This window comes from Polypterus senegalus, chromosome 17 (assembly GCF_016835505.1).
Source record: "Polypterus senegalus isolate Bchr_013 chromosome 17, ASM1683550v1, whole genome shotgun sequence".
NCBI classification, from domain to species: Eukaryota; Metazoa; Chordata; class Cladistia; order Polypteriformes; family Polypteridae; genus Polypterus; species Polypterus senegalus.
This window is the reverse complement of record NC_053170.1, coordinates 95,347,857-95,366,868: the sequence shown is the minus strand read 5'-3', so window position 1 is coordinate 95,366,868 and position 19,012 is coordinate 95,347,857. Positions and strand designations below refer to the sequence as shown.

The window sequence follows — 19,012 nt, the reverse complement described above, 5'->3', positions numbered from 1 at the left end:
TACACAGTGATCGTTTCTGTTGCTATGCTTTATTTTTTTTTTTTGTCAGAGTAGTTACTACATTTTGACTTTTGCAGCATAGATATTGAAAAGCATTTGAGATTGTTTCCTCGTCTAGAAGTGTATTATAAATAATTCTAAAATTGCTACTGCCTTATAACCATTTAATCAAGACACATTATAATGTTTTACTATACGAAGCTGCTTAAGTTATGTTTGCAGCATTATTAGAAGATCTTACAATGAAACATCTGCAACCTTTAAAAGTGTGAGATCCAGCTCGGATTCAAACGAGTCTTAGATGTACGTTGCATATTGTGAGGATTTAAAATTAAACCCAACTTTTCTGCTGTTCACGGCTGTAAAAACAAACAAATAAATAAAAAGCAGTCAGGAAAGCAAAGAACATACCTCTGAAATTTTAGACCATTAATCTCTCTGCACCGTTTACATGTTTAATATGAAACATTAACTTTAAAACAATAAAACTGCAGGACAAATTATGGAACACAACTAAACAAAATGACAGTGCTGTACTTATTTTAAATTTCAAATCAGAAGGGTGGTGAGGTAAATATTAAAAACAAACAGATTTTTTTTTTTTGTTAACTTATACAGTATTTGAAATAATCCGAACTAGACAAATTCACACACTGAGCTGAAATAAAGAGTGATTGATTGTTTTAGTAATTGCAAATTACGACTAAACAAACTTAAAATGGATCATTAAAAACAAATTCTCAGTCAAGCGATACATTAACACAGTTAAAACATTTTTTGAAAACACTGTTCTATTAACATTTGTAAACATAACTAGCTTTAGTTTACAGGGCAAATAGTTCTATTCTCTTCAGTTCCATATTCAGGAAATTAAAAAAACAATTCTCCCTTAGGACTGGTAAAATACTAGAACTTGCAGTTACTGCTACAGATGTTAGCAATTTTATGCAGGGAACGGAATTTAAAATATATAAACTGGTCAAATTCTTTGTCTTTTGTCATTTTTTGAGACTGCAAAGGAATTACTTTCTATGAGGTAAATCAGTCACCATTAGCACCTGGCAAGTAGAATTTTGCAACAAAATTTGACAGACATTTAAATATACAAAAGCATCTTAAAAGAATGTAACCCAAATATTAAAACACTTATAAATGTAGAGTATGAAATACAATTATTTTACATAGGCATGATAACAAAAAGATAATAATAATAATAATAAAATAACTAAAGCAGATGGAATGAAGAATGAACCGCTTTCTACAATCATTGACTCCGGTTTCACATTACTGATAATGTCACTGCAGTTCAACAGATGACCATTAGGATGCTGTAGGCAGATACTCTCTTTGTGTTTGTCGTCACCAGACACCTTCTACAGGTAGTTATTTTAAAATATATAGTAAATACATGCATGTTTAAGCAAAACTACACACATGCTCCCACCTATGAGAATAGACAACATTTTACCAATAGAACAATTAGTACTTAGAGGTTACTTTGACGGCAAGACTTGGATTCTTTTGAATATTATACTAGTCACCCAAAGTCTTGCACTGAAAATAATCCAATATTGTATTAGTAAGAACAGCAATAATTATAAATAAAGACTTAAATCTTCAGTCACAGTCATGAAAGTACATGTGCAGCAGTCCATATACATGCATAAAACACTGTTACTGTTATCCTTCTGCCACTACTGATGGAGTCTAACATGTCCGTTGTCTAGGTAGTACACATGTATTTAAAAAATTAAAAAAAAGGTGCTTCGATACAGTAATATACATCCTTATTTCTGTACTGCTTCATCACAGCTTATCTGTGCTTCTTAAAGCTTGCTGTCCTTGTTTCAACTGGCCATTGTCTTTAGAATTTAGTAATGCCGAATGTTAAAGAATCCAACGCTGGTTGGGGACTCCTTAACAGTCACCGTTACAAGGTTAGCAGTTACGTCGGTGACAAATACGTGCTCCAAGAGGCTCTTAGGAGGCTTCCAGTCCTGGCTGGTTTGAACAGAAATTGACATATTTTGTCCATTCTTGGAAAAAGAGCAATCTTGGTCAGATTCGGAGGTAGACTCTTCTTCCCCAGTACTCATCTCACTTACAGTTTTGGCTGCCAATTTTGCCTGCTCCTTGGAAGCCTTGTTCTCCTGCTGTCTCTTGCTAATTTTTTGGGCCTGGCTCTCCATTGTCAGCGCCAAGTTATTTGATGGTGCATCTTTTTCAGCCTTAACAGATTTTTTATTCTGCTTATCCAGTTCAGCTCCTCCTTTATTTTTTTCTTCCGCTGATCCCAGTTCCTGGTGTGGGTTGACTGAAGTAACTAAATTTAGTCCCAAATTATTACTCTGCTGAGTATTCATTCCAGTTGGTTTTCGGTTTGGGCTTGCTGCAGTTTTCAGGCTCGACACCCCTGTGCTTTTTACTGATGCACATCCTCCAGGGACACTGCTGAGAGTTGGAGATGACTTACTGACACTTTGCAAATTTAAAGCCTGCAGACTAATAGCCTGGTTTGCATTACATTTTGTAGGTGAAGAAGCTACCAGTTTATCATCATTGTTCAAATGGTGCCCCACCGTATTCTGTCCAGACAATTCTGCTGTCTTTTTGTCATTTGGAGAGCGATTTAGAGTTTTATTAACTCCCTGACTGTTTAAAAGTTTAGAATTTTGCAGATTAAGTGCTGAGGCTCCAGATGACTTCGAAGAGGTCATTTTCAAGTCTAATCCTGCATGACCTGGACTACTAGTTGATACTGAAATTCCCGATTTAAACTCTGCAGAACTTTTGCCATGAGTTGGCTTGTTGGAAGAATGAACAGATGGGGAAAGCAGACGATTTGCTCCTACCACGGCAGAATTTAAAGAACGCTTTGAGGCACTACTGTTGACAAAAGATATGGAACTTGGCATAGTGTTTGAGTTTGACAGATCCTTAGTATTCCTGCTAAGCCCGGTGTAAGTGAAGCTGGCAGGTTGAAGGGGTTTCTTTGTCTTTTCCTCAGCTTTCATTTCTGTAGCAGTGTCTTTTCCTGCTGTTTTTGGTATTTTGCGTGGTGACTTGCTTTTGAGGTTTACTTTGTGCTCTGGATGAATTACTTTCCTGCCCCGTTTTTTCTTGGTAGCGTCCTTGTTTTCTGGCTTTGCAATTACTACCTGTGCCTTTTTTTGTGGTACGGGATGGGATTCTCGAACTCGGTGCCTGGCCTTGCCTTCACTGTCACTGTCCTCATTAGAAGAGGATGACGATGATGAGGAAGAAGATGATGAAGAAGACGACGAAGAAGAGGAAGAAGACGATGAGGATGAGGAGGATGAACTACTTGACTTGGATGTCGTTGTAATCTCTGGTTCCTAAAATTAAAACAAACCAGATTAGAAAGTGACTGGGGTTTGATTTAGTTGTAAAAATTGATGAAATGAACTTATTCAACTGCTAAGCACTTTTTTTTTTTTACAAAAATGGATATGTGAAACATTTGTTTTAATTACATGGAGACAATAATTATTACAAAATCAAAATTAAACCTGAACACAGTGTGCATTATTCTTGCAGTACAACGTCCGCATAGGGTGCAGTCTGATTAAGGGGTACAATGGGATGGCACCGGCACATGAATGCATTTCCTATTACCACTTAATGTGGCCAGTCTTGTGGATTCAGTATGGGCCAGAACAAGCAAAATGTACAAGTTATGTGGCACATTATAATTTTTTTTTTTTTATTCAAGGCAAATGTTATATATATATAAAAATTAAAAATATAAATACATAAAGGTTAGTATGACTGTGTCATTATGTGAAAAAAGCTGTTGAATTACTCTGAAAAATTTCCTTGCCACCGAATGTGTCATCAGACTTGGAAAATACAAATGGTGGGTTCTTTTACTAAGCATTTTACTGTGTGTAATACTTTTGTAATAACTCTTAAACAATTTCCTTCTTAGAAACTATTAACTTTTGTATTACGAATAACAAGGAGAAAGGTCATTCATATTACTAGTAGGCATATGTTACATTGTGCTTCTCTTTTTGTTAAATGCAAAATGGAAAAAGAGAGAGAGTCTTTGACTCATCCGTCCATCTTCCCAACCCACTTATCCAGTGCAGAGTCGCAGGGTAGCTGGAGCCTTTACAATTATCACCCAATTGTCATCTTGGGTAAGCAGTTCCACCCCGGGACGAGACGGGGTGCTGTCGCAAACAGTATCTCCTCTTTCACTTCCAGCAGCCATTGTGTGCCGTTTTTGTTTTCCAGTAATTAAAATTTAAATGGGGTTGGGGACCCGGTTGGCATGCCAACATTTCTTCGGTCCAATTGTCATACCTTGTGCGACTGCACATTACACATATTTTTGATTAAAAAATAAATTTTTATATTTCAGCTACATTCAAATGCCATGTGTCTACTTTCACCACTATTCAACATTTTGGAGTAAAACTTTGCATGGGTTTATTTTTGTTCCTATTTACAATTTAATTTTTTCATAAATATGACACTATTATTGTTTGTACTTTTTAATTCTGTTTATCAATACTGCTCACCTCAGCATGTTGCAGCTTGAGCAGTGTAGAAGTGAAACTTCTTGTGAATCAATAAAACATGTAACAGTATACACCTCTAGATCCTGGTATCTTCCAATGCACCCGTGTTTCTCCTCAGTGTTCCCATTAATACTTTTATGTATACGTTACCAGTAATGTATGAAACATGGGCATTGTATAGAATGCCTAGGCAAAATATAGAATTCCTGGCGTTTTTGGGCAAAATACGAAATATCCGAATTATAGTCATCCCTCACCTATCGCGGAGATTACGTTCCAGAACTCCCCCCGCAAAAGGTGAAAATCCACGAAGTAAAAAACATATGTTTATATGGTTATTTCTATATATTTTAAGCCCTTGTAAACTCTCCCACCCTCTTATAAACATGTCCCGCAGTTATACAGCATAAACCCTTTGTATTCTCTTAGATATTAGGTAAGATTTGTTGAAATTATGTATGTAAACACACTGTTTATATGCAGTAAAACCTAAAAGTTATTTTAAAGATATCAAGCGTCTCCGATATCACATACACTCACCTAAAGGATTATTTGGAGCACCATACTAATCCGGTGTTTGACCCCCTTTCGCCTTCAGAACTGCCTTAATTCTACGTGGCATTGATTCAACAAGGTGCTGAAAGCATTCTTTAGAAATGTTGGCCCATATTGATAGGATAGCATCTTGCAGTTGATGGACATTTGTGGGATGCACATCCAGGGAACGAAGCTCCCGTTCCACCACATCCCAAAGATGCTCTATTGGGTTGAGATCTGGTGACTGTGGGGGCCATTTTAGTACAGTGAACTCATTGTCATGTTCAAGAAACCAATTTGAAATGATTCGAGCTTTGTGACATGGTGCATTATCCTGCTGGAAGTAGCCATCAGAGGATGGGTACATGGTGGTCATGAAGGGATGGACATGGTCAGAAACAATGCTCAGGTAGCCCGTGGCATTTAAACGATGCCCAATTGGCACTAAGGGGCCTAAAGTGTGCCAAGAAAACATCCCCCACACCATTACACCACCACCACCAGCCTGCACATGGTAACAAGGCATGATGGATCCATGTTCTCATTCTGTTTACGCCAAATTCTGACTCTACCATTTGAATGTCTCAACAGAAATCGAGACTCGTCAGACCAGGCAACATTTTTCCAGTCTTCAACTGTCCAATTTTGGTGAGCTTGTGCCAATTGTAGCCTCTTTTTCCTATTTGTAGTGGAGATGAGTGGTACCCGGTGGGGTCTTCTGCTGTTGTAGCCCATCCGCCTCAAGGTTGTGCGTGTTGTGGCTTCACAAATGCTTTGCTGCATACCTCGGTTGTAACGAGTGATTATTTCAGTCAAAGTTGCTCTTCTATCAGCTTGAATCAGTCGGCCCATTCATTCTTCTCTGACCTCTAGCATCAACAAGGCATTTTCGCCCACAGGACTGCCGCATACTGGATGTTTTTCCCTTTTCACACCATTCTTTGTAAACCCTAAAAATGGTTGTGTGTGAAAATCCCAGTAACTGAGCAGATTGTGAAATACTCAGACCAGCCTGTCTGGCACCAACAACCATGCCACGCTCAAAATTGCTTAAATCACCTTTCTTTCCCATTCTGACATTCAGTTTGGAGTTCAGGAGATTGTCTTGACCAGGACCACACCCCTAAATGCATTGAAGCAACGGCCATGTGATTGGTTGATTAGATAATTGCATTAATGAGAAATTGAACAGGTGTTCCTAATAATCCTTTAGGTGAGTATGTTACAGCCATTACGATAAGACAGATCGTTTTGGAGACATCATGAAGGGCTTGACTACGCACAAAGATAAAACACAAAAGAGCACAAAAGTTAACCTTTACACAGTGAAACATGTTGATGCTGAATGAGCAAGACGAGACTTCCTGGTTAAGGCAGCGCAATCGAATTTGGCGCTCCGTCGCTGAGCCAATCAGCACACAGGAACTTAACTGCGTGCTCTGATTGGGTAGCTTCTCAACCATCCCCCAATAGCATCTTTTGTATGAAATCAACTGGGCAAACCAACTGAGGAAGCATATACCAGAAGTAAAAAGACCCATTGTCCAAGCAGAAACCCACGAAGCAGCGAAAAATCCAGGTTATATATTTAGATATGCTTACATATAAAATCCGCGAAAGTCAAAGCGCGATATAGCAAGGGATTACTGTATTTTAAAATTATATATACTTTCCCTAGGCATTGTATGCAATACCTATGCATTTTATAGAATGACAAATGCTATTTAGGCAAAGTATTAAGAGAGAGTCATGAAAAGGCTTTTATTGAAAAGACGTATATGAAAAAGAAAGAAATACAAAATAAAGTATAGGCCTTTCTTATTGAGGAAAACAAGAGAAAATAAAATATGAACCTATTTGTTGCAACAAGGAAGGATAAAAATTTATTTTAAATTGCACTTAATTGTCTTTCGCACAAAATGTAAAACTTGAAAAGAGATTCATGAAAAGGCCTTCATTAAAAATGACATAAATAAAAAAAGAAAATATCAAATAAAACTTTCTTACTGAAAAAAATAAGAGTAAAAAAGCTAACCTACTTATTGCAACAAGGAAGGCTTGAATGGCATTTTAAATTGCACTTCATTGCTTTTTTGCATTAGCGGGAGTATTTTATACTTTGCCGGTTTGTCTTTTGGCATTGTATAGAATGCCTAGGAAATGTGTGAAATATTAATCGCTTCATACTTTGTCGTCCAATTTTCGGTGTTCTACATATTGCCTAGGTATTCTATACAATGCCTGCCTTTCATACAACGCCGGTAACACATGCATCAAATGCACATTGGGCCTGGATAAGTAAACATTTTTGCAGTCCACAGTAGACTTGTTTTCCTTTAGACAAATGTCGATGATCGTGTGTGGTTTTTCTTTTAGGTAATCTGCACCCTCCCCACCTTCTCACCTGGGATTTTTCATTGCAAACTCACTCAGCTTTCGGGCTGTCTAGATATGTGTGATTCAGAATTATTTTCAGGGTCAGTTAACAGAGCAGAGAATTTTGGAGGTTCTATGAATGCGAAGAGACAAGAGTCCCAAAAAAAAAAACCCCACATATTACACGGAGAGTACAAACAGAACACCTTTTTGGTATAAAGTTACCTTGCATTGAATTAACTTCTATTTAATGAAATACTCACTACTTTTTTTCGTGGGCGACCCCTTGGCCTCTTTCCTTGTTTTCGGATTTGAATCTCCTTTTCCTGTTCCCTAAAAAATAAAACGGAGAGAGGGAGAGAATATTTTAATCTTCTTTCCAAATGACTATATCATTTAAATTATGCCCATGCCTTTACCAGTGATTAAATTACAGGTTACACCGACGTCTAGGGTACAAAGTATCTAATTTAACTTGATTGTTCAACCAACCAAAGTATGAATCAAAACATATACCTTATGATTACTGACCTTTAAATGAAGCTTTTAATGGAATCTACGCAAACCACGAAAAATGAAACTAATAATTATACGTCTACAGGGTAACAAAGTAGGTGATGAGGCACAGCAAGAAATTCTTGTTTGGAAACTGGAGGAAATTTGGTTTTAAACATCCTCACAATTGTTTACTTCTGTGTTCATCTGAAACTTATATGTAATGTACAATTGTGTTGGTGTTACAATCAGAAAAATCTTCCAAATGTATCTTAATTAATATAAGCAAGAATCAATACATAAGAGGCGAGATCTCTTATAATTTGAATATGTACTGTACTATTGTACTATGCCAGTTAATGACCCTGCACTCTGACCCCAAGGGGTATGTGAAAAAGATGCGTTTCACTATGTGTTGTCCTGTATAATTATGTATGTGACAATAAAGAAGTATTATTAAATGCATCATTTACAACAATGCATACTTGTCTATTCAGGCTTTAAATAGAAGGCAGCAGGCAAGAAAACCAAAATGGAATAAAAAAATAAAATAAACACAGTGGGCTAAATGTTTTTTTTTTTAGCAAGCTAAATACATAATCAAGAAAAATTAAAACAAAGACAAGGAAGCAACCTTTTTAATAAAAGGTTAAAAAAAAGTTAACTCGTTTTTAAAACTAAATAATTAAAATGCTGCATATCACCCATTAGCCTCAGTACAGAAAAATGTATTTTGCATAGATGTCCATTAAAGTTGTTGCTGCATTGGACTATAAACATAATTGAGTATATCTTTCAAAAATATAACATTGTTTTATTTCTAAATTTATTCTGTGCAATCCCCGAAACATTAGATATGTATACAGTATATAAATGTATGCCACTATCCTAAAAAAAAGTTAAAAAACACACATACACTGAAAGTGACTGAAGAATCTTTTCAACGTTGTCCTACCTTTTGTGGAACGCCACCAACAGTCTGGGGTCAAGGATATTCTCCTCAGGTTCCCAGCTATTGTGCCTATAGAAGAAATATTTGAAATAAGTGTATAATTTAATTACTCGATGCAAGAGATTCCATTTTCAGTAGTGTGTGTGTGCTATGCAAGATTTCCGATTTGTGAGCTGCATTTCATGTTAACTATTTGTATTGAAGATAATATGTTTGTGGCTTGGGTTATTTTGTTAAAAAAAAAAACTAATGGTTCTCCATGGTAACAAACAAAAATAATACAAGGAATATTTTAGCTGTGTATTTTTTGCCTTGAATAACACATTGTGGCAGAGGTTAGTGCGTCTTAACTCGGAGCACCAGGAACTGAGATTTGATCCTCAATCCACCGCCTGCTTATCAGGTATCTGCATGAGCTTTCTTGAGATGCTCTGGTTTCCCTCATCTTCCCACAGACTTGCATGTCATGTTAATGGATGTTTGTTCCCACCACACGCATGCAAACACTCACACTGCACCTTTACAGTCTTCCCATTTAGGAGAGATTCCTGTCTTAACACCAAACGCTGTGCCCGTCAATGAAGGTTCATAAATGGGCAGCAGAATTGATATATACGCTTTCTGTCACTTTTAGGTATATTAAACATCTACAGATGCATATATTTATCGTTCATGTTCTTGGCATATTCACTGATTAACAAACAACATACTAATTCTTTAAAATATAGTTGATTTCAAGATGTCAGGTTTTTTATTTTGCCTATCTGTATTTATTTTACACCCATTTGTCAGTGTTTTTTTTTTTTTTTGTCCAACCCAAAGTGATAGGAATTACTTTCGATTTGAAAATACATTTCCCTTTAAAACAAAATAGAAAAAGTGGACTGCATTGTCTTGAAATACCTGTCTAATGAGAAGGTTATACAAAGGCAGTGAATGGCCGCAGGAGAGAATGCAGGAAACACAAACTTAAAAGTCCATCCATCCATTTTTTATCCAACCCGCTATATCCTAACTACAGGGTCCCGGGGGTTCTGCTGGAGCCAATCCCAGCCAACACTGGGTGCAAGGCAGGAAAAAAAACCCCGGGCAGGATACCAGCCCACCGCAAGGCACACACACCAAGCACACACTAGAGACAATTTAGGATCGCCAATGCACCTAACCTGCCTGCACGTCTTTGGACTGTGGGAGGAAACCCACGCAGACACGGGGAGAACATGCAAACTTAAAGTCATTAACCTTTTTTTTTTCCTAACTGTATGATTGAAATTGATTGATCATTTTAACTATCCAGCAACACATTTCTTTCACTACCTTCAAATTAGAAACGTTGTCAAACACAACCTATCCAATTTCCCTCACCTACCACCTACCTACAGAAAGTATTTCCGTAATATATAAAAACATTTTAAAGTGCCTCCTTTTCAAAGATCCCAGAGTGCAGTGGGAAAAGGATCTCTCGCTCAACATCTCAGAAAAGGAATGGAAGGCAGCAATGTACAGAATTCACTCGAGCTCCATATGCGCAAAGCATACAATGATTCAACTTAAAATTATACATCGAGCGTATCTGTCTCATTTAAAATTGTCCATAAAGTTTCCAGATCCAACCTGCGAACATTGCAATCAAGTTTCAGCCTCATTGAGCCACATGTTTTGGGTGTGCACCAAATTAACATCATTTTGGACAAAAATCTTTAAATGCCTTGGTGTCACAATCCCTCCGAATCCATTAACAGCTGTGTTTGGTCTACTTCCAGAGGGGGCTTAAAGTGAGGAAGGACAAGCAAACTGTAATTGCCTTTACTTCACTATTGGCACATAGAATTCTTCCAGTTGAGCAAAATAAGCCTAACTCACCTCTTTTTAGTCAGGGGGTAACTGATGTTATATATTATCTAAAATTGGAAAAAATACAATTCTCACATAGAGGATCTGTACAAAACTTTTTCAAACCCTGGCAGGATCTGATCGATACAATTTTAGAATAAACATTTAAAGCATCGAGGAAACGGATTCTCTGCCCTCTTTTTTTATTCTATTTATTTGTATTCATTTAATATTTTTACTGTTATTAAAGTTTACTCTGCTGACCTAGCTCCCTTTCTCATGGGTGGGGGTCGATTTGGTTAACTTGACTTGCTTGTATGGAATGTGATTTGATTTTAATAAAATGTTTAAAAGAAATTGATCGATCGTGGGCAGTACTGTATCCTAAAAAAAAAAAAAAAAGTAGCATTTAGTTTTCTGACGTATAGCTTCATAAAAACTCTAATCAATTGAAAATGTGTGGTGCAGTTAAGCCCTTTGGAAAGCCAAGATCTAGTCTGGCAGCAAGATCCCCGCGTTGGAATTCGAGTTCCTGGCAAGGAATAGACCTGCACATGAAGTACTGTACAGTATATGGGACTGGCAATCTAAACGAACTAAGACATGCCTTTGAGATGGGGCATAAATCTGTACCGTTCAAAGAAAATGCACAAAAACACGTAGAACATACGAGAGCTACTTAGTCTGCACAGGAGGGTACACACCTTGGAACTGAAAAAACAGTCAAATGAAACGACAATGCAAACGAGCTCACCTCCAATGCACGTCTCGCATAGTAGATTTTTTAAAACACTAATTGGTTTGCTGTATTCTAAATTGCATTATTATTAAGTAAACCTAATACAATAATTATGCAAGTTATTGTTTCCCAACAATGAATAAAGTACCGTCTTACTCTACAGTACAGTAAATAGTAACTGCCAAAACAAAAGACTATCCTAGTTCTTCAAGTTAGTTGGTTAATTTAAGATGCAGACTAAAACAAACTTGCATTTAGTAATTACTGGCAGAAATTGATTATTCTGTTTATTATGGTAATTCAATCCGTAGATCTAAAGCAAACAAAATCGATTAAAAACCCGTACACACGTGTCCTCTCAACTCCCAAACTTGGAGTCACGTTACGTTAAACGCTCGCCAGTCTACAGCGCATCTTCGGGAGAAGCCAGGCTCACTTTTGCGCGGTGCTGTATTCCTTTCTCGTAGGTGTACTGAAGCTCCATTATTGACTGCACAAAACATCTGAAATTACCATCAGCGATAAGGAAAGTGGGCGGGGGAGGGGGGTCTAGTGGAAGACTAGTATTCCCTACAATCCCCTGAGCTTCTTAAAAAATGCTCTTCGCTCTAGGGGGCGAGGCTGGAAGCGTGAGATTCAAAACAATGGCTCGGCGCTTCGGAGGAAGAAAAAAAAAACAAATCGCAAAACCACCACGTCAAATTGACATAATCGATCAATACTTAATTTGAACCGGCGGGATTGAAAAGTAAGTAACCCCTTAAAACAGCTGGGATGGGCGCCAGTCGTATGAAAAGGTGGAATGGTTCAGATCGAAATGAATAGCAGATGTGATTGGCAGCAGAGACCCTCATTGATGTGGGGATTAGGTGCAACAATGTGGCAGCACTACAAACAGCAGCATGGACAAATCAAGCGAACAAACATCGATCGGGAAAAAAAGCAGTTTTTTTTTAACAGAAAATGAAAAAGATAACCTAATTTAAGTTGTTTGTTTGCTTACTTGTTTGTTTCGATTTGCCATTTCTTGTAGATTTTTGCCCTGCGACGACGTATTTATTTTCAATACAACCACTTTACCGTTACATCTTTGTAACCATCCATTTACCTTAACGTTTAAACTAGAAAGTGCACCAACCGCCCCGCCAACACCAAGTCCCCCCCTCCAGAACTTTCCTCTAGACTAAATGCTGCAAATATACACTGTACCCACACATCTGATAAAATTCTGCAGACGTTTGCATATCACTAAGCAGATGTTCGTCAGTACGCGATCCCCTATTTGATCAAAAATACTTCGCAATCTTGGCGTTTAAAAAGTAAGAAAGTGCAGCATAGTGCTCTGCTGTAACCCGATGCAAACAATGTAAAGTACATCAATTACCTTCAAACGTGCATAATAAACTATCGCCAAACTACTGCCACCAAGACACGCATCAGAGCAGCATCACTAAATGGGATTATTTATCAAACTGCACACGTCTAAAAAAGCAATTATCAAAACACGGGGAAATCACACAAAACAAACAAGCCGTGCACACGCAACAAAACACACAACTGTGACGCTGACCATAAAATGCGAAAAGTCCTTGGAAGTGCAAGACACCAACGGATACGACTGAATGCCTCGTGGAGCAAGAAAGCGAGTTTAATTTCTGTACGTTCGGACGGGAGAAGCGGTAAGAAATATTAGAAAAGAAAGTTACGCAAGAGCAACAAGCGGCACGTTGCTGTTGTTTTCATTGTTCGACCACTTACTTGGAGGACCAGCCTCTCCACTTCACCAGATACTCCGACTTTCCCTGCGAAAACATGAAAAGAAAACGTCATGCAAGTCTGCCCGAATTCGCGTATGCTCCCAGAATCGGATCCGAACTGTACATTCGGTCGTGCACTAACCTTACGGAACCTCTTGTTCAGGATACATTCTGCATCGAAAACCTGCCCCCCGACAGCGCTCAGCTCCTCCATGGCTGCTGCGCTACTTCGTGTGCCGTTTATTCCCTCTTCATGAAATGAGGAGAGGGAGAAATGGGGCGGAAAGCAAAGGCGCGCAAGGCATGGCGTCTCTCGGCCACCGTCCACGCATCGGACTAACCCCGCCCTCCTGGAGCGACTCCCCCACGCAAAAAAGCGGCAGGTCGTGCAACGTAGCGGGTTTGCTGCGGCTAAGCGAAGGTGCGCTTCAGTGTAAACAGCTACTAGAAAGTTCTCCTGTTTAATTCGGTAATGCGAATTTTTGTGAAATTTTAACAAAGAGGAAACTCGGCCACCACGTTACTTGATTGTTGTAAATTCTACTTCTTTCTTTATTCTGGTTGATTTAAAATTTGCTTTGCATTGTAAAATACAGTAAAATATTCAACTATCCATTTTCTTTTGCCAATGGATAGTCACTGTTTTTTTCAATTGAAATTTGTTCCGTTTATATTACTTTATACTTCTATGCAAATAAATACAGAAACATGCGGTTTCACTGATATCAGAACCAGAGCGGTTCTTCAGAGCGACGCCGTAGGGGAAACCACTTTTGGTTCCCAAAAGACTTGGCCCCCTGAAGGTTCCAGAAAGAACCGTTTATTTATTTAGATCTGTAACGGGCGCCATACAGTAAATAAGCAGGAATAGATGGTAACAGAACTTGATTTTCACAAAGGCTTTTTACAGAAGCTCTTTAAATAAATAAATAAAAAAATAGGTAACAAAATAAAAATAAATTAATTCATAAATACACACACACAATTTAGTCTGTACAAAGAAGAACATTTTTAAAAAAAGAGAACTTTTGACTTGGCTGTGACAGTCACAGTGAGGTATGATGCACACCTGACCAATCCCAGTGGCTCCTGATTTTTAAAGGACTCTCACTGCCCACAGGCCAAGTTCGGGTTTTCTTAATCTGTTAGTGTCCTGCTAGGTGGTCTACCATACATTGAAGATGTTTTTTCTCTCTACATATTAGGATGTTTTTCAAAGCACAAAGAACCGACATCATAACCCTTCCCAGAATGAAATGGTGCTTGGTGGGAACAACAGCTCTAAGAGAAACTACACAACCCAGTAAAGAAGCACATTACATTAACGCTGCTTTTACGAATCCCATACCATAAAGCATAGAACAGAGGCATATGAGTTGTTTGGTGCATGGCAAACGTTAACGCTGAGGTCTACGTTGATTACTTCAATTTCTGCCCATCTTACACGTTTGGCACAGCTAGTAATTGTATGTTATTTTACATTAGAAATAAATACACACGCATTCTCAAATTTGCTTTGAGGCTGGTGTGTACTACAGCTGCATTGGGCAAAAGACAGGAATGTGATTAGAAGGGGAGGACAGTCCATTGTAGGAGTCTCCACATGCATTAATCTTATATTGTATCATAAATGAAAATTCTCAAACCTCATGATTCTGATTCAGAGTCTCCTGCTGGCCATTGCACATAATAGTGTCATTAGGCGTAAGGCAGGACATTTCCCCAGACAACGCACCGGGTTATATACTCAGCAAAAAAAGAAACGTCCTCTGACTTTCAACTGTTTTTACTTTCAGTAAACTTAATGTGTAAATATTTGTATGAACACTAAGAGTCAACACCATAAGACATAAACTAAAAATGTTTCACAATGTGTCCCTGAATGAAGGGAGGCTCAAAATCAAAAGTACCAGTCAGTATCTGGTGTGGCCACCAGCTGCTTGAAGTACTGCAGTGCATCTCCTCCTCATGGACTGGACCAGATTTGTCAGTTCTTGCTGTGAGATGTTACCCCACTCTTCCACCAAGGCACCTGCAAGTTTCTGGACATTTCTGGGGAATGACCCTAGCCATCGATCCAAATCGATCCCGCTCCAGGGTACAGGCCTCGGTGTAACGCTCATTCCTTCGACGATAAACACGAATCCGTCCATCACCCCTGGTGAGACAAAACCGTGACTCATCAGTGAAGAGCACTTTTTGCCACTCCTGTCTGGTCCAGCGAAGGTGGGTTTGTGCCCATAGGCGGCGTTGTTGCTGGTGATGTCTGGTAAGGACCTGCCTTACAACAGGCCTACAAGCCCTCAGTCCAGCCTCTCTCAGCCTATTGCGGACAGTCTGAGCACTGATGGAGGGATTGTGTGTTCCTGGTGTGACTCTGGCAGTTGTTGTGGCCATCCTGTACCTGTCACGCAGGTGTGATATTCGGATGTACCGATCCTGTGCAGGTGTTGTTACACGTGGTCTTCCACTGCGAGGATGATCAGCTGTCCTTCCTGTCTCCCTGTCTTAGGCGTCTCACAGTGCGGACATGGCAATTTATTCAGCAGTCCTCATGCCTCCCTGCAGCATGCCTAATGCACGTTCACGCAGATGAGCAGGGACCCTGGGCATCTTTCACAGTCGGTAGACAAGTCTCTTTAGTGTCCTGCGTTTTCAGAACTGTGACCTTAAATGCCTACTTTCTGTAAGCTGTTAAGGTCTTAACGACCATTCCACAGGTGCATGTTAATTAATTGATTATGGTTAATTGAACATGCATGGAAAACATTGTTTAAACCCTTTACAATGAAGATCTGTCAAGTTATGTGGATTTTTAACACATTATTGTTGAAATACACAGTCCTGAAAAAGGGACGTTTCTTTTTTTGCTGAGTTTATAATACATTCTCAAATCCATTTAATGCAATTCAGGGTCATGCGATTATATTACAGAGTATTTCAATTCATTGCAGTTTTAATTCTTGATGTTTACAACAACAACAACAACATTTATTTCTATAGCAGATTTTCATACAAAAAGTAGCTCAAAGTGCTTTACATAATGAAGAAAAGAAAAATAAAAGACAAAATAAGAAATTAAAATAAGACAACATTAGTTAACATAGAAAAGGAGTAAGGTCCGATGGCCAGGGTGGACAGAAAAACAAAAAAAAACTCCAGACGGCTGGAGAAAAAAAAAAAAAAATCTGCAGGGGTGCCAGGCCACGGGACCACCCAGTCCCCTCTGGGCATTCTACTTAACATAAATGAAATAGTCCTCTTTGTAGTTAGGGTTCTCACGGAGTCACTTGATGTTGATGGTCAAACAGACTTCTGGCTTTTAATCCATCCATCATTGTTGGAACCTCACGGTGTTTTGAGTAGAGGACACAAAAGGACACCGGAAAAGGAAACAGAAGAGAGAGTAGGGGTTAGTGCAGATTTTAGAGCCACCATGAATAGTTATTATAATGAGTTGGATATACAGAGTATCAGGATTTTAATTACAGTGAAGTTATGAGAAGGCCATGTTACAGTAATGTGTTTTCAGCAGTGTTTTAAACTGCTCTACTGTATCAGCCTGGTGAATTCCTATTGGCAGGCTATTCCAGATTTTAGTTGCACAGCAGCAGAAGGCCGCCCGCCTCACCACTTCTTTTAAGTTTTGTTCTTAGAATTCTAAGGAGACACTCATTTGAGGATCTGAGGTTACGATTTGGAATATAACGTGTCAGACATTCCGATATATAAAATGGGGCGAGATTATTTAAGGCTTTATAAACCATAAGCAGAATTTTAAAGTCAATCCTGAATGACACAGGTAACCAGTGTAGTGACATCAAAACTGGAGAGATGTGCTCAGATTTTCTTTTCCTAGTTAGGATTCTAGCAGCTGCATTCTGCACTCGTTGCAAGTGATTTATGTCTTTTTTGGGTAGTCCTGAGAGGAGTGCGTTACAGTAATCTAGTCGACTGAAAACAAACGCGTGAATTAATTTCTCAGCATCTTTCAATGATATAAGAGGTCTAACTTTACTTATGTTTCTTAAGTGAAAAAATGCTGTCCTAATGATCTGATTAATATGCGATTTAAAATTCAGATTACAGTCAACAATTACCCCTAAGCTTTTTACCTCCGTCTTGACTTTTAATCCTAATGTATCCAGTTTATTTCTGATAACCTCATTGTATCCATTATTGCCAATCACTAAGATTTCAGTTTTCTCTTTATTTAAACTGAGAAAGTTACTATTCATCCATTCTGAGATACAAGTCAGACATTGTGTTAGTGAATCAAGAGAGTCGGGGTCATCAGGTGCTATTGATAAGTACAGCTGTGTGTCATCAGCATAGCTGTGGTAGCTCACGTTGTGCCCTGAGATAATCTGACCTAACGGAAGCATGTAGATTGAGAAGAGCAGCAGACCCAGGATAGAGCCTTGTGGACCATCATATCGGATATCATGTGTCTTTGAGTTGTAATTACCACAACTAACAAAGAATTTTCTCCCTGTCAGGTAGGATTCAAACCAATTTAAGACACTGCCAGAGAGGCCCACCCATTGACTAAGGCGATTTCTAAGAATATTATGATCAATGGTGTCAAATGCAGCACTCAGATCTAAGAGGATGAGAACAGATAAATGGCCTCTGTCTGCATTCACCCGCAAATCATTTACTACTTTAACGACTGCAGTTTCTTTGCTGTGATTTGAACCCGACTGAAATTTATCAAGAATAGCATGGAGTGCTGGAGTGCATAGGAGTGTTGTATTGACTGGGTGATGCATGAATTGCTTTTTATTCTTTTTATGACTTGATCTTAAAGCATAATAAAGGGAGAGGTCGGGCATGTGTGCTGATTACAACGCATTGCCGCACCCACCACACCACCCAGATTGGGACCCGACTGGGACGCCTCAGCAGGTTACGGTGTAACAGTGGCTGGAGTGCCAATCATGCCACCAACCCTCAGTTCTCCCTGCAAGTGCGAGGACCTGCTTTCAAGTTAACGTCATACTCTGGATTTAGCAACTGCAGGTTAAGGGTCTTGCTCAAGGGCCCACCAAAATAGAGTCACTTCTGGCATTTACGGGATTCGAACCGACAACCTTATGTTTGCTGGCACAGATGACTAACCTCAGAGCCACCACTCCACCCACTAACCCTACGATATATTAATAATTTTTAATATAAGAGTTGGTTATATGGAAACAAAATGTAAAATATAGTGTTCTATATATATATATATATATATATATATATATATATATATATATAGTCTGGGCTTGTGAGTGTCGTGAATAAAAACCAACAGCCAGGCCTATAATGACCTCTTGGGCATGGCCATCAGCAGTGTGTCTGTCTGCAGGGAGAGTGTCGACCTCATCGAGGGGCTTACTTACCATTCATGTGACTCTGGTGACTCTTCCTATGAAGTCAGTCTATGGATTGGGAGACAATGGACAGGGCAGGATTAAGGTGGGTGCTATTGATGCTGCAGCATTAGGCCCATTCCTGAAATAGGCCCAGATGAAAACAGACGAGAATTTTCCGGAAGCTGATCAGTTTTCCTTTGCTATTTTAACCTCAAAATAATTCTTAGAATGAAATTTGGAGTACGACTTTTGGACGCCTGGACACAGCATTACTTATTATACAGTTACTATTGTTCTTTGCGCTGTGACGTAACTATAACGTTGTTGTGTTTATTGTTAACCAAAGATTTCAAGTTAATGCTATCAATTTTACGTTAAACAGTTTACTTTTTTTAATTTAATTTAATCTGTAATTT

At 38.7% G+C, this 19,012-nt stretch overlaps 1 protein-coding gene across 1 annotated transcript; it reads right to left on the bottom strand.

Annotated features, from left to right (window-relative positions):
- Window positions 1–429: 429 nt before the first annotated feature.
- cbx2 (chromobox homolog 2 (Drosophila Pc class)) lies at window positions 430–13,605 on the bottom strand. The gene is made up of 5 exons (XM_039740004.1): window positions 13,379–13,605; window positions 13,238–13,281; window positions 8,911–8,976; window positions 7,724–7,793; window positions 430–3,356 (listed from the first exon to the last, which is right to left on the bottom strand). The coding sequence occupies exons 1-5, from the start codon at window positions 13,448–13,450 to the stop codon at window positions 1,872–1,874; spliced, it is 1,737 nt and encodes a 578-aa protein (XP_039595938.1). The 5' UTR covers window positions 13,451–13,605; the 3' UTR covers window positions 430–1,871.
- Window positions 13,606–19,012: the final 5,407 nt, after the last annotated feature.